Below are 15802 nucleotides of genomic sequence, written 5' to 3' on the forward strand. Positions count from 1 at the left end.
CGTCCTGATGGGGGGGTTCTAACTCACTGCCCCAAAATTTAAGATTCTGACAGTAACATTTTTCATATTCTTATAATACTAAATAATATTACTGGCTTGTATTTGGAGAAGTGAAGAGCAGCCACACACCTCCAGTCACTGACGTCATACGAGGCAACAAAAGCTCCCACGTCACGCTCCAAGGGCGTCGTGGGGCCTCTTGGGGTGTTCCAATCATCCGCTGATTGGAACACATCCTGATCTGATTGGTAGAATCCAGTTGTTTATTGGTTGTGTTCTGATGTTTGAATAAATGGTTGAAAGAACTACTTTTAACGTCAACCAAGTTTATCTTTATTCCTTAAAACATCTTAAACTTTGAAGTAAACATAGTTAGTAGTTAGAAACGTTTTGTCCAGGTTATTTTGGGATGTGAGACAAACAAAAACAAGATTCAAACACATTTAAAGAGGAAATAAAAGAACGTTCCGATCTTCCAGGACGATCCGGATCCAACCAGCAGGTGGCGCCAAAGCACCAGGAAACCCCCCCCCAATCGTTTCAGTTCTCTGGTTCACAGGAACGTTTGAATTAGTCAGAAACATGAAATGAGAAAAAGTCATCAAAATAAATATTTATCATGCCATGTTATTTATTTATCATGTCAATGATCATGGGATCAACCTCTGAGCTCCATAAATTCAATCATCGTTGTTTAAAGTGAAAGAAGTGAGAATGATGAGACACGAGTAAAATGTGGGATTTTATTACAAAGCAGAATTTGTTGTGACAATAAACCAACCAGCAGAACAACTTGATCCAACCTTCACCTGGTTAACTAGTTAGATTAGCAGCAACCAGCAGAGAAAGACTTTCTGAGGATAAACAGCAGAGACAACTCTCTAGTGGTTGTCAGATCTCATCTCAAGGTAGCGTCAGGTCACCTGACCCTAGGAGGACCAATAGGACGACGGGAAAGCTGGAAGAACCACCAACAAGCCAGCAGCAGAAGTGTTGAACTGGAATGATGGTGACGTGTTTGAATCAACTCCTGTTAAACCAGCGATGTGGTTTGAAGACAGCTGTGATGATTCTGTTGGAAAGATCCTGTTTTACGTCTCCAGGAAGAAAAATGTGAAGAAAACGTGATAAAATATTTTAATGACACCCTTTAAGTTTGAACACGTTTGCTCAGTATCTGTAGTGCGTTTCCTACAGACTCTAATCAATAACCATCGATCACTAGATCCTCATCCTGATGGATTTGATCAGATCACATTCTGGTGCTCCCCGACCTCTGGCTGCGCCCCGACCTCTGGCTGCTCCCCGACCCCCGGCTGCAGTCTCTCAGAGAGCTCAGAGCTGTCCTCAGGAACTGAACCACGTTTAGCTGAAAACAAAGACTCGTCATCCCACCGTGAAGTTTGCTTCACGCTGAGTCAAAGCACCAGGTCAAAGAGTCACAGCTGGGAGGAAGAGACGCTTCTGTTCGGACCCCTCACCTGTCCTCTGTCGGGAAAGCTTGAACCCAATGGCTGCCATGACGACGAGAGCAAGAACCACCACAGCGATGATGATGATGATGATGGTGGTGGTGGGGGGGGTCACGTCAGTGGGCTCCTCTGGAGAGAAGAAAACAACAACGAGTCACAACCTGAACAGAAGTGCAGGAAATAAAGGTGTCTCCACCTCCACCCCCCGACCCCCGTCTCACCCCAGTTGGTCCAGATCTTTCCTTTGTCCAGTCTGGTGACCAAGTCGTCCTCCACACCTTCCAGCTGGAACACACAGTCGTACCTCCTCCAGTCTTCAGGGGCCACCGATGAAAGGTTCAGGTCAACACTGGTCTGGAAGGTTCCATCATGGTTGGGGAGGATCTCTCCGTGGTCCACCTCCTCATGAAGCTCCTCTCCATCTCTCCTCCAGAAGAGTGCAGCTCTGTCAGGGTAGAAACCTGTAGCGAAGCAGCTGACTGGAGAGGAGGGGGTCTTCTGGAGGAGGAACACTGAGGGGAGCTCTGGAGGAGGAGCACAAACACACTTTAGATGCTCCTCACCAGGAGTCACTGTTTGTTCTTCTGTTTGATGGGATGGATCTGAAGTGTTGCCTGTGTGTCGTTCACCTTTATTGTTTACTGTTGATCACAAACACCAGAGAAACATGAAGGTTGTCGGTACGAAACTCCATCAGGTCATGTGATCCTACCTGTTCTCAGCAGAGAGCTCCTCCCATTCTCCAAATACTTCCTCCCCCACTCAGGACACTCCTTGGTGTAGTAATGTTTGACGTAGTCCATCCAACCTCTGTCATGATCCCATCTGTGTTTGGTGATGAGAGCCTGAGGTCTGGGAGCGATCCAGGTCTCTGTCTTCAGGTCCAGGACCAGGAAGTCTTCTCCATTATAACCATACTGATCAAAACCAGTAACCTCTCCAGTCTCATCGTCCCACTGACAACCAGTCATCCTCTGGACAATATGGAAACCTGAGAGAGACTCAATGGAGTTATTCTGATCCAGTCTCAGTGCTGGTTATTATGGGATGGACAGAAACACTGGATCAGTGAAGTCCAGCAGCATCCAGTTGTCTGGGTGTGTGTGTGTGTGTGTGTGTGTGTGTGTCTGTGTGTGTCTGTGTGTGTGTGTGTGTGTGTGTGTCTGTGTGTGTGTGTGTGTCTGTGTGTGTGTGTCTGTGTGTGTGTCTGTGTGTGTGTGTGTGTGTGTGTCTGTGTGCGTGTGTGTGTCTGTGTGTGTGTGTGTGTCTGTGTGTGTGTGTCTGTGTGTGTGTCTGTGTCTGTGTGTGTGTGTGTGTGTCTGTGTGTGTGTGTCTGTGTGTGTGTGTGTGTGTGTGTGTGTGTGTCTGTGTGTGTGTCTGTGTGCGTGTGTGTGTCTGTGTGTGTGTGTGTGTGTGTATCTGTGTGTATGTGTGTGTGTGTGTGTGTGTGTGTGTGTGTGTGTGTGTGTGTGTGTGTGTGTTTACTTCCTCCAGCATGAAAACATAAACAACATTTTATCAGTAGAAACATAAACAAACCTTCAGATTGGTTGAAACATTTCTTTAAAGTTTCAATGTTGACTTTGAACACCTCCTGGTTCCCCTCATTGATCCTGGTCTGTTGGTTCCAGTACTCAGGATCATCTGCTGTGATTTTCTCCATCCAGTCCTGTTTGGGTTCTGATCTCTTGGTGTTACTGTCATAATGAACAATCTGAACGTCATCAATCATCCCAACAGACACAAACTCTGGGAAGTTTGGGACTCCAGAAGATGCAGTGCGGAAATACTTCAGAGAGTGAGTCACTGAAAGAAACAGAAACATGATTTGTGTTTCATAAACCAGTGAAACATTTGATTTTCCTGCACACAGAACCAACAAGAACTGGGCTCCAGTAAAGTGGTTCTGATGGCGTCTGTTGTTCAGTCAGTTCTTCTCTGGTTTCATCAAGTCTCCTTCCTGTTGCTCTTGTTGTTTCTGATGATCAGCTGATAACTGGAAGGATTTCTACAATCAGAATCCTTCCTGTCGTCTGCTGTCTGAACACAAGGAGGTCATGTTTCTGTGTTCTGTGTCACGTCAAGAATGTTGGACAAACCGGTTCTGGATCAAATCCACCCTGGAACAAATCTACCCTGGGTCTAACCTAGAACAAATCTACCCTGGATCTACCCCTGCTGGATCCTGGATCAGCTGCTCAGCTTTCAGATGACAGCTGGGTCACCCCTGAACATTTCTCTGGTGCTAACATGTCAGGAAGTCCATCAACAGAGCCCTGAATCCATCCAGCAGGCTACAAACACACCAAAGTCGTTCTCCTTCCCGATCGGGAAATCACGTGACCTCACCTCCCGCCGCACCAGGTACACCTGTTCCCAGGAGAACCACCAGAACCAAGGTCGTCATGGTGACCTGTCGCATCTGCAGCTCCGAACACACAACAGCCGACAGGAGTCTCTGGTGAAGCTTCCAGTCCGACCATCAAGGGTGAAGTGAGGACGGAACACGGAGAGCAGCGGACTTCCCCGTCCTTCTGAGCCAATGGCAGTTCGTCCTGAGCGGTGACGTCACAGGCTGTGAATCGAAAGTGAAAGTGAATGGAGCTGAGTTTAAAGTGCGCCAGAGGATGGGGGGGTGGGGGATCAGTTTGCTGACGGTGACGTGTTGTTGGAGCTGTGGACGCTGAAAACTGCTGGACCCACACAAATGTGACCCCCCTGTTGATGTTTGATCAGCTGACGCTCCTCTTGTTACTGATCACTGAGGAGTAGTTACATTCATGTCACTTTACACTGAGTTACATTTACTGACATTTATTAGTGACATCTGGCCCTTTGAGGACAGACATTATACTGATGTGGCCCTCAGTAAAAATGAGTTTGACCCCCCCCCCGATCCAGTGGAACCTCCAGTCCCCGTGGTTTCCCTTCAGGTAACTCTTCAGGTCAGCATCACCTGTTCCTCTGACATCTGCTCCCATCATCTGATCCGTAGCGTTGATGCTGCATCAGGACGCGTCCGGTGAAGACAGGCCCAGTGAAGCGGTCCTGATGGATGGACCCCCCCGCCCCCGCGCTGACTCCTCTGAATAGCGAGTCCGTCTCGTCATTCTAGAACATGTCATAGAGGTGCTGAATCGTTCCTTCTCCAGAGTGTGTTCCCCAGCCGCCTCCCCTCCGTGATGTCCGTGTCCGCCGCTGAGCTTCATGACATTCTGTAGAACTACTTTTAACGTCAAACAAGTTTATCTTTATTCCTTTAAAACATCTTAAACTTTGAAGTAAACATAGTTAGTAGTTAGAAACGTTTTCTCCAGGAGATTTTGGGATGTGAGACAAACAAAAACAAGATTCAAACGCATTTAAAGAGGAAATAAAGGAACGTTTCGATCCTCCAGGACGATCTGGGTCCAACCAGCAGGTGGCGTCAAAGCACCAGGAAAAAACCCCCCAATCGTTTCAGTTCTCTGGTTCACAGGAACGTTTGAATTAGTCAGAAACATGAAATGAGAAAAAGTCATCAAAATAAATATTTATCATGTTATTTATTTATCATGTCAATGATCATGGGATCAACCTCTGAGCTCCATAAATTCAATCATCGTTGTTTAAAGTGAAAGAAGTGAGAATGATGAGACACGAGTAAAATGTGGGATTTTATTACAAAGCAGAATTTGTTGTGACAATAAACCAACCAGCAGAACAACTTGATCCAACCTTCACCTGGTTAACTAGTTAGATTAGCAGCAACCAGCAGAGAAAGACTTTCTGAGGATAAACAGCAGAGACAACTCTCTAGTGGTTGTCAGATCTCATCTCAAGGTAGCGTCAGGTCACCTGACCCTAGGAGGACCAATAGGACGACGGGAAAGCTGGAAGAACCAACAACAAGCCAGCAGCAGAAGTGTTGAACTGGAATGATGGTGACGTGTTTGAATCAACTCCTGTTAAACCAGCGATGTGGTTTGAAGACAGCTGTGATGATTCTGTTGGAAAGATCCTGTTTTACGTCTCCAGGAAGAAAAATGTGAAGAAAACGTGATAAAATATTTTAATGACACCCTTTAAGTTTGAACATGTTTGCTCAGTATCTGTAGTGCGTTTCCTACAGACTCTAATTGTTGCAGGTACCAGGATGTGGCACCCAACAACAGATATATGTGTGGTATTCGGTGCCAATGAAATGTAGAATGCAGCCGAGAGACTTCGATATCGACAACGTGCTTACTCTTTATTTTTCTTCTCTCTCTTCTTTTTTTAATCAATCTAATCACAGCGCCCACAGTCGGTCAATCACTGTAACACATCGTAACAGGACACAACAATATGATACCAGGAAAACAGGTTAAAATGTTATAAATGAAGGAGACAGTGGAGTAGTGTAGTGTTTTCACTGAAGCTCCTTCTCGGTTATATTTTATTCACAATCATTCACATTTCACCATAAATTCCTTCTCTAACCAATACTGTCTGCATTTGTCCTTTAATTTGAATTATTTTACCCAGCATCCATATCACTGTATCTTTCACTGTCTATCTAGACATTCACATTTACATGTCCATAGAACATTCAGTATCAGTCCAAAATACATCCAATATATCATACTGGTTCACAAGACATTTCAACAATAAACACGTTCTGAAACTCTTTGGCATTCCCCTTTAACATTACTCGTTTTCCAAAATCCATTCTTCTTGTCATTAATTTACTTTGCATTTTAAAGTGCACTTTTAATATGTAAAGATGCTACTAGCACCAGGACTCAATACAAAACAGTACCAGTAATCACCCCGAACACATATTGACATTGCATAGCTGCCTCATGGTCTTAAACCATTCCCTTCAGTAGAGGGTAACACTGCTTACTTAGTATGTACACAAAATAATAAAATGGAGCCAGCCATTAAACATATCAAAACATAAGTCTAACTATAAGAATGGAGGAGTGATGCCCCAAAACCATGACGGAACCCCACGTGGGGAGACGCCATCTTAACGAGACCCAGTACACACAGTGACAGTTCTTGAATCTCTACAAGCTTATTTTATACATAAATTCGACCCAAATCAAAGCACAAACGTTACCAAAAGCGACATAAACATCAGGTGATATCTTTGTGTGGTTGTGAAGGATTACCCACCTGGAAAACAGGTTGAAATGTTATAAATGAAGGAGACGGTGGAGTAGTGTAGCGTTTTCACCAAAGCTCCTTCTCGGTTATGAAGGGAGCCCGGCTAGCGCGCACGTCATACGGACTGGTACAGGTTTAACCTGTGATCCCACCACTGCCACCTGGTGACCAAAGTTCTATTGTTTTTGGGATTTCTTCCAGGCCTGTACTTAATTGTGAAATGGAAATCAGCCACTTCTGCACCCCACCTACAAGTGGTTGCGTTCAACTTTGCTGTGGACAAGATGTGAGTGGGTTATTATCGCTGTAAACAGTAAAACTTGGAACCCCCCCCCCCCTATTTTCTTACTTTATCTCTCTCCCTCCAAATAAACAGAATTCAATAAACAAAACAAGATTCAAAGTACATATATAGAAACAAATCAATACAAATAAAAATGAATACAGTTAAAACGCATTCAGTCTTGTTCATGAAATATTGAAAGATACCGTTTTACCATGGTTTTGAAGCCTTCTTTTGCGTTCGCTTGTATTATATATGCTGGTAGTGAGTTCCACCCTACAACAGCTCTATACATGACAGTTCTCTGCATAGCAGAAGTCCTAGCTTTAGGTAAATTGAACCTCCCCTCTATTGCATGTCTCGTTTGATATTCATGACTGGAAGAATGTTTCAATAAACTTTTATGAATTATTTTTAGAGATTGAGTGGCTATTATGTTACGAATGAAATTTACTAAACAATAGGTAGACCTTTGACTAACAGTCAACCATCGTAATCTATCATGCATATCTTTTACATTAGTTCTGTAGGAACAGTTTGACGCACAATGTGCTGCTTTATTTTGAACAATTTGTAATTTCTTCATATCGACCTTTGTATCGCTGGACCAAATGATAAAGCAATAATCAAGCTGTGACAAAACTAAGGCATTCAAGACCTGTTTAGTGACATCTAGTGGCAGATCTTTAGAGATTCTTCTAACAACTGATACAGCTCTTCCCATTTCACTAACAATGTTGTCAACCTGATGTGACCATGATAGAATGTTGTTAAATGTGAATATGGGAATGGGAATATTATTGACATTTAAATTCAAAGTGGGCTCAGATCTCCACTGATACTTTGTCCCCATTAATATAGACTCTGTCTTACCAGCATTGAGCACAAGTTTATTACTATCCACCCACTCGACTATTGACTTTAATTCTTGTTCTAAAATAGAATTGATCTCTTCTACAGTAGTTCCTGAAACATATATGGTTGAGTCATCAGCATACATTGAGATTTGAGCATCATGTAGTATTAAAGGTAGATCATTCATAAAAATCGAGAACAATAAAGGCCCTAGGCAACTTCCCTGGGGGACTCCACAGTTAACAGTACTGACATCAGATAAGCTACCATCAAAAAAAACAGTTTGCCTTCTATTACTTAAGTAACTCACCAGCCATTTTAATGCAGGTCTAGTCAAACCATATTCTTTAAGCTTTCCTAATAGTAAAGGATGATCAATCAGATCAAACGCTGCACTATAATCAAGTAAAACAGCCCCTTCCGGTCTTCCATTATCAATATCACATTGCCAATCATCTGTCATCTGTGTCAATGCTGTACATGTGGAGTGACGCCTGTAAGCATGTTGATAATCTGTGTTCAAACCATATACATCAAAATAAAATTGAATTTGCTGAAATATAATTCTCTCCATTACCTTTCCTAAAGCTGGTAACAAACCAATAGGGCGGCTATTAGCCTCCGAGAACGGTGCAGCTGTATTTTTGTCCAGAGGAATAATTTTAGCTATTTACAAGCATCAGGACATCTACATCTCTCAATACTCAAGTTAATGATATGACAAACAGGAACAGAAATTAAACTGGAAACCAAGCTAATACATTTTATGTCCAAGTTATCCACACCTGGTGGTCTATCTTTACATTTTCCAAGCAGACCCTCAACCTCATTAGCAGTTACCTTTTCAATTTTAAATCTACAGTCCTTATTTTGCATTAAATTCCCAATTAATGTTGTTGATGAGTGTGTGTTTAGATGCTTCATGTTGCTTCTTAAACTGTTGATTTTTGACTGAAAGAAATCATTAAAATAATTAGCAATATCAACTGGTTTAGTTAAATATGTTCCATCTACTTCGATAAGTTCGGCTGTGATTCTCCAGCTGGATAATCTTCTTCTTTAATGTATTATTTTCTTCAATGATCATTTGTTGTATACATTCGAGTTCAGACAGTCTGTCATCAGTATAACCCGCAGCTTTCTCCAGTGCAGCTACTTTGCCTTTGCATTTAGTCAGGTTACCTTTCAACTCCTCCAAACATTTGTTCACTGGCTCGAAACTTTTGGCCAATGCTGCTGTTATTTCTTCACGGATAATTTGTCTCATTGTAGCGGCCATTTCAGCCGTGAAAGCCTTGTACCGTGTAGCCATCTTTCACAATTGTTTGTTGCAACTCGTAGCGTTGAACTGGTGGCCAGGTGCAAACAATCACACTGCATCTACACCTTCTCCAGAGAGCAGTCAGTCCAGTTCATAAGTAAAGCTACTTCAAAATGACACATTCCAAATGATTATGTGGTCATAAACCTTTCACTTGCATTTCACATGCATTGAGTGGCATAAACCTAATTAAATATAAACTTAAGCCAGTGGGACCGGGGTACCGCGGCTACACACGTCTGCGCTCACATCGTCTGCCGAGTAGACCAAGCGTTTTTCTGAGTCGGCCCACAGTCTGAGGTCTGATGTCTTTTAGTGCTCTTACAGCTTCAAAATCAGCAGGATCTACTGAAAACCAGTGTGTCATCCAGATAAGGAAGGAGCATTCATGAGGCCAAAGGGGATGCGAATCCACTCATAAAGTCCCCGTGGTGTAACACACGCCATTAGTGGGCTGTCTTTCTCTGTCATGAAACCCTGGCGGTAAGCTTTACCTTGATCTAAAAGAGAGAACCGGGACTTACCACACAAGCTATCTAAAATGTCTTGTGCCCGAGGGATAGGCTGACGGTCAGGATGAGTTTTCCCATTCAAGTCTCTATAATCTAAACACAACCTAAGGGTACCATCTTTTTTCCGAACATACAAAACAGGCGAAGAATATGAAGACTTTGACTTCCTAACCCATCCCTGTGCTATCAGGTCGTGGAGGTAACTTTTCATTTCCTGGTACAGGGGGCTTGGTACAGAAATGTATGTGCGTTTGACTGGTTCGGTGTCTTTTAGAGAAATCGTCATCTGCAATTGGTCAATGCAGCCAATATCATTATCTGACCTAGAGAAAGAATGACATTCTTCTCGAAGCACCTGCTCCACTACTTGTCCCTGATCTTCACTAAGGTGACTTAAATCTACAGGGGGATCCCATCTTTCACTGGTGGTACTTTCAGAGTTTGCTCTAGTGTGACTCACTGTGACTGGTCTGGCAACCTTCACAAAAACCTGGGCTGGCAGAACCCACATTATGGTTTGCACTGTGCCAATTGAGGTGCGCCCTGGTAAAACATCATCATGATCAGTTGGGTTAGAAACATCTATAGCGATAACTGGAAATACACCTTTCCGAACTCTGACTAGTGTATCATAGAACTCAAGACCATCTGGCCACTGAGGGTTCAGGTCTAGCTGAAGGTCTAGTCCTCTTTAAAAGGCTGTGCAACTACATGACAGTTAACCTGAATGCTACTGTGTTTTAGAACTACAACCTCCTCCCTCTTTGTTTTGACTGCATATTGATCTTCTTGTTCTGCACTAACAGCCTGTATAAAAGCTCTTACCTTGTTTCTTTTTAGACTTGGAAAAGCTTTCCTCACTGTGTGATACTGTTCAGTTTTTTTCAGTGTTTGTCAGAATGCGCTCCAAAGCAATCGATCTCAGACGATCGGATCAAGACAGCACTGATGAGCAACGATAACATTGAATTATTAAACAATGAATTAATTAGACTTTTTAGCATTTTTAACTTTTTAACCCTTCTTAAACACATCTGTGAGTTTTTCATGTTTTTAGCCCATTTTCAGAACACATAATTATTATATTTCATTTCTCTGAACTAAATGTTCATCTTATTATAAATCTTCAAATAACAGTTGTTACCATATCAGAAATGCTCATACGGAATCGGCGTAACGAACGACAAGCGGAACGTCAAGTTTATCTTCTTTTTATAAGACCGGAGCCTGCCACGCTCACCTGAACACTTGTACATAAATTACACATGTCATACTCAATCGAACAAGAGTACTACATTCACATAAAACCCCTTCCGGGCACAATAGAAAGTCCCCAAAATAAGAGCCTCACTTAACACCCCCACTCGCTCTTTTCTTATCACATCAAATTGGAAAACAAAAACAACTCATTCAACCAAAAGTAAAACATCCATGACATTCAATTGCCAAATATGTTTCTTGAAAACATTTTCAACTTCAGCTTAGTAGCTGGCTTGGTCAGAACATCCGCAATCACCTGCTCAGGGGGACAGTACTCCAAAAAGAATCTTCCATTATTAACAATTTCCCTTATGAAATGGTACTTGATGTTAATATGCTTGCACCTTTGTCTGTTCACTGGATTCTTGGCCAGTGCTATTGCACCTTGGTTGTCTTCATACACCTTTGTTTGTGCATACTGATAATTGTCAATACCACTAAGCAGTTGCTCAAGGTAAATACCTTCCTGTATGGCTGATGCTAAAGCCATATATTCTGCCTCACAAGTTGATAAAGCCACGGTTGGTTGTTTTCTTGTTTTCCAGGAAATCAAAGAGCTATCCTCATTTAGACTGGCACAATACCCTGATGTACTTCTCCTATCGGCCGAATCACATGCCCAGTCAGCATCACTATAGACTCTTAGGCCTAGTTTTTCTTTATCATTTCTCCTGAAGTACCTTTGAGGTACCTGAACACATGTTTAACACATGTTTCCCCATATCTCTCATTTTGAACTTTTCAGTTAGCATCCGTTTCACATTTTTCATCACACTCTTACTGTTGGCAGCAATGATGAGATCATCAACCCAAATGATTAGTATTACTTTCTCGTTGTTTCTTTCCCGTGTGTAGACACATGTATCAGCGGAATTTTGTACAAAATAATTTTCAACTAAAAATGTATGCAACAATGCATTCCAATTCCTCCCAGATTGTTTTAACCCGTAAATGGATTTCTGTAGCTTGCATACTAGTTTTTCACCCGTTTCTGATTCCTTTTCAAAATCTTCAGGTTGCTCCACATAAATTTCGTAGTCAATTGGAGCGTGAAAATAAGCTGTTTTCACATCCATCTGATGTAACACTAAGTTATCCTGGACTGCTTTTTGCATCACAACTCTTACACTCGTCGTGTCAGCTGTAGGTGAGAATGTTTCGTCATAATCGGTACCCGGTTTCTGACTGTAGCCTTTTGCTACAAACCTTGCCTTGTATTTGTTAGATCCATCTACTTCTGTTTTCAGTGCATAAACCCATCTACCCCCCACTGTCTGTTTGCCTGGTGGCAACTGTGTCAGGGTGAAGGCTTCCTTCTCCTTGAGAGATTGCATCTCCTCTATCGTAGCAGATTTCCACTGTCTTGCTTTGGTTGACGCAGTAGCGTCTTGGTGAGTATGAGGCTCATCGCACACTGCCCTGTAACAAAAGTCTATGCAAGTGTTTAGATTGTCCTCTGTGTTACCTGTCTCATAGTCCTGTAGGTGAGCTGGTCTCCTTTTGACTCTTGGTGGGTTCCTTCTGTTTACAATATCTGTGACTTCACCTGGCTGCATCTGTTCAATCTTTTTAGGTGAAGTACTAACACCACCGCTCTGAACACTCTGGCCTTGTGCATTTTGAGGTTTTTCATCAACCCTCTCATCAGTGTTGTCAACCATGGTATATATATATATATATCCCCATAAGCTGTTTGTGACTCAGCTGTCTGCGTTCCCTTTTCATTTGTCGCTTTAGTTGTGAATTTCACCAACCTATACTTTTGGACCTTCTCTGCATCTGGGTAGTACACTAGATACGCTGGGCTGTTTTTGTCATAGCCTATGAAAACTCCTTGCTCACATCGAGATTCCATTTTGCCTTTCTCTTGCTTGTAAGCAAAACACGTAGATCCGAATTTCTGTAATTTGGACAGGTTGGGTACATTACCTGTGAACAGCTCATATGCTGTTTTCTTTGTGCGTCTATTGTAGCACCTATTCCTCACATATGCAGAGGTCTGAACAGCGTAGTTCCACAAGTTATCAGGTAACCCTCTTTCAATTAGTAGGCATCTACTCATCTCATAAAGTGTTCGCCAACCACTTTCTGCAGTACCATTTTGGTGGGGCGAGTAAGGCGCTGACGTTTTGTGTCTAATCCTGTTTTTGGTTAACACTGTCTGAAAATCGTGACATTTAAATTCAAATCCGAACGAATACACTTGGCTTGCCCATATGGGGCTGTGTCTGCCAGGAATTTTTCTGTGGCCTTGACTGTCACTCTTGGACCTGAGAAAGTACACGAACATAGTACCTGAATATCGATGCCCTTCCATGCTCGGAGTTCGCATGGAGCCTGCTAAATCAGTGTGTACTAGCTCTAGGGGCTTCTTTGCTTTCCTATCTGGCTCTCTGTTTCGCATCTGTGTGAATTTTCCTTGCGTGCACACCTCACCTGACTGTTTCAATCCAGATGAACCTTCCTTAATCTCCATACCTCTCACCACTCTTTGTAAATTTTTCACATCCTCATAATTACAATGACCTAATATCTGATGCCAGGTCTGTACATCATGGCGCACTTCACATTGGTCAGCATAATTTTCAACAGTTGGTAAGTAATACAAGTTACAACTCTCATGCATGTCAAACCTGCGACAGTCTTTGGTAAGTATGCGACTGTCCCCTTTCTCGAAGATCGTCGTCGCACCTCCGTTGGTTGCTCTTGACACTGAGAAGATGTCGTGTGGGTATGAAGGCATGTAGAGCGCATCCCGAAGCTGCGCTCTGCGTTGCTGTCCATCGCTGTCTAGCAGGTGGATCACCGCGGTGCCTCTTTGTTGCGCCATTCCGTTGCACTTGCTTCCATCTGCTAACTCCACAGAGTGAGAACTTGGCTGGAACGAGTGGTCGAAGCTCTCAAATTTGCCGATGTCGTTCACGATGTGTGAAGTTGCTCCTGCGTCCACCATAATCCCTTTCATCTTGACATTATCCAGTGGTCTTTCTTTCTGGACGTATTTGGCCATGAAGAGGGAATCGCGGTCACCGTCTTGCTTCTCCACAAACTTTCTGGCGCCATCTCGTCCATTCTTCTTCTTGCACATTGACTCTGCATGTGTGGCATTCTTACAGTAATTGCACCACACTCTCCTATAGCATTTTCGCGCCATGTGTCCCTTTGTCCCACACTTGTAGCACGTGATATCCGCATCTTCATCTTTTCTGTTGATTTGGCCTTTGCTTTGTCTTGCGTGCGTTTTCATCACGTTATCTGTACTGGGTTCGGTCATTCTCATTTTCTCAGACTCTTCGTAAATTCGCAGTCTTCTCTTGAAGTCGGCAAAAGTGACATTGTCCTCGTTCTGTGTCACATGCACAGCTAGTGGTTTGAATGAGTCTGGTAGCCTGCCTAGCACCATGGCTACAATCAGTCCATCACTCAGGGTTTCACCTGCTTCTCTTAACGCTGTAATGATATTCTCTACCCTTATCAAGTAGTCTGTCACAGTCTCTTTTTCACACATGCGTAACTTCGTAAGCGATGTGTACATGTTTATGATTCGCGGTTTGCTTTTTCCCGCATAATGTTCTCGCAATATCTTGAGTGCTTTTCTGCCATCCTCAGCAGCCTCATGTCTGATTAGCGAAAGGCTCTTATCATCAATTAGCCTTACCAATTTGGCGTAGCAGTCGGCATTTTTCCGCCGGCCATCTTCGTTTGGCTGAGCTGGTTCTTGCAAGATAGTCTCTTTCAGCTCCATGATGTGTAGGCAACTTAAAAACTGTGTTTCCCACAGGTCGTATTTCTCCTCGGACCCGTCGAATAGCAGCTGCGGTGCTGAAAGTCCAGTCGCTCGGCTAGCCATCTTGTATCCCGCCAATTTTCTCCTCAGCTCCAAACTTTATCGCGTAACACTTTGCGCTGAACTTCTAACTTACTACTCACGCTCGCTTATCTTCAGCCCTGGGCCCATAACCTGTTACCATATCAGAAATGCTCATACGGAATCGGCGTAACGAACGACAAGCAGAACGTCAAGTTTATCTTCTTTTTATTAGACCGGAGCCTGCCACGCTCACCTGAACACATGTACATAAATTACACATTATACTCAATCGAACAAGAGAACTACATTCACATAAAACCACTTCCCGGCACAATAGGAAGTCCCCAAAATAAGAGCGTCACTTAACAACAGTCTTTTAAACTTACCATGTCATTCTTATTATTATAATTTCTAACTTTCAGCTTATTATCATTCCTAACTTGTCACATTAAAGAGACCTTTACTTGATATGACCTGATGGACCTGCAGTCACGTGACTGAACTGATCCATGAACTGAGTGAGGATGAGGTCACCTGAGCTGCAGCCTTCTGACCTCATCAGCTGACGTTACGTTACGGGGCGCGTGACGTCACGTTTTCCTCGTCAGTTCTTGTCGCCTGCATTGACAGACAGACTGATTGATCATCCGCTGATTGGAACACATCCTGATCTGATTGGTAGAATCCAGTTGTTTATTGGTTGTGTTCTGATGTTTGAATAAATGGTTGAAAGAACTACTTTTAACATCAAACAAGTTTATCTTTATTCCTTTAAAACATCTTAAACTTTGAAGTAAACATAGTTAGTAGTTAGAAACGTTTTCTCCAGGAGATTTTGGGATGTGAGACAAACAAAAACAAGATTCAAACGCATTTAAAGAGGAAATAAAAGAACGTTTCGATCCTCCAGGACGATCCGGATCCAACCAGCAGGTGGCGTCAAAGCACCAGGAAAAAACCCCCCAATCGTTTCAGTTCTCTGGTTCACAGGAACGTTTGAATTAGTCAGAAACATGAAATGAGAAAAAGTCATCAAAATAAATATTTATCATGTTATTTATTTATCATGTCACTGATCATGGGATCAACCTCTGAGCTCCATAAATTCAATCATCGTTGTTTACAGTGAAAGAAGTGAGAATGATGAGACACGAG

At 42.9% G+C, this 15802-nt stretch overlaps 1 protein-coding gene across 2 annotated transcripts; it reads right to left on the minus strand.

Annotated features, from left to right (window-relative positions):
- Window positions 1-1122: 1122 nt before the first annotated feature.
- LOC137611819 (major histocompatibility complex class I-related gene protein-like) lies at window positions 1123-3980 on the minus strand. Of its 2 annotated transcripts, none has more exons than XM_068339924.1 (6): window positions 3822-3980; window positions 3012-3278; window positions 2185-2463; window positions 1694-2113; window positions 1482-1601; window positions 1123-1369 (listed from the first exon to the last, which is right to left on the minus strand). In XM_068339924.1, exons 1-6 carry the CDS (start codon window positions 3892-3894, stop codon window positions 1248-1250), a joined length of 1281 nt encoding a protein of 426 aa, XP_068196025.1. In that variant the 5' UTR covers window positions 3895-3980; the 3' UTR covers window positions 1123-1247. The 2 variants fall into 2 exon arrangements, with proteins under 2 accessions (XP_068196025.1, XP_068196026.1); XM_068339925.1 differs by having other exon boundaries at window positions 1694-1996; window positions 3822-3979.
- Window positions 3981-15802: the final 11822 nt, after the last annotated feature.

This window comes from Antennarius striatus, chromosome 18 (assembly GCF_040054535.1).
Source record: "Antennarius striatus isolate MH-2024 chromosome 18, ASM4005453v1, whole genome shotgun sequence".
Classification (NCBI taxonomy): domain Eukaryota; kingdom Metazoa; phylum Chordata; class Actinopteri; order Lophiiformes; family Antennariidae; genus Antennarius; species Antennarius striatus.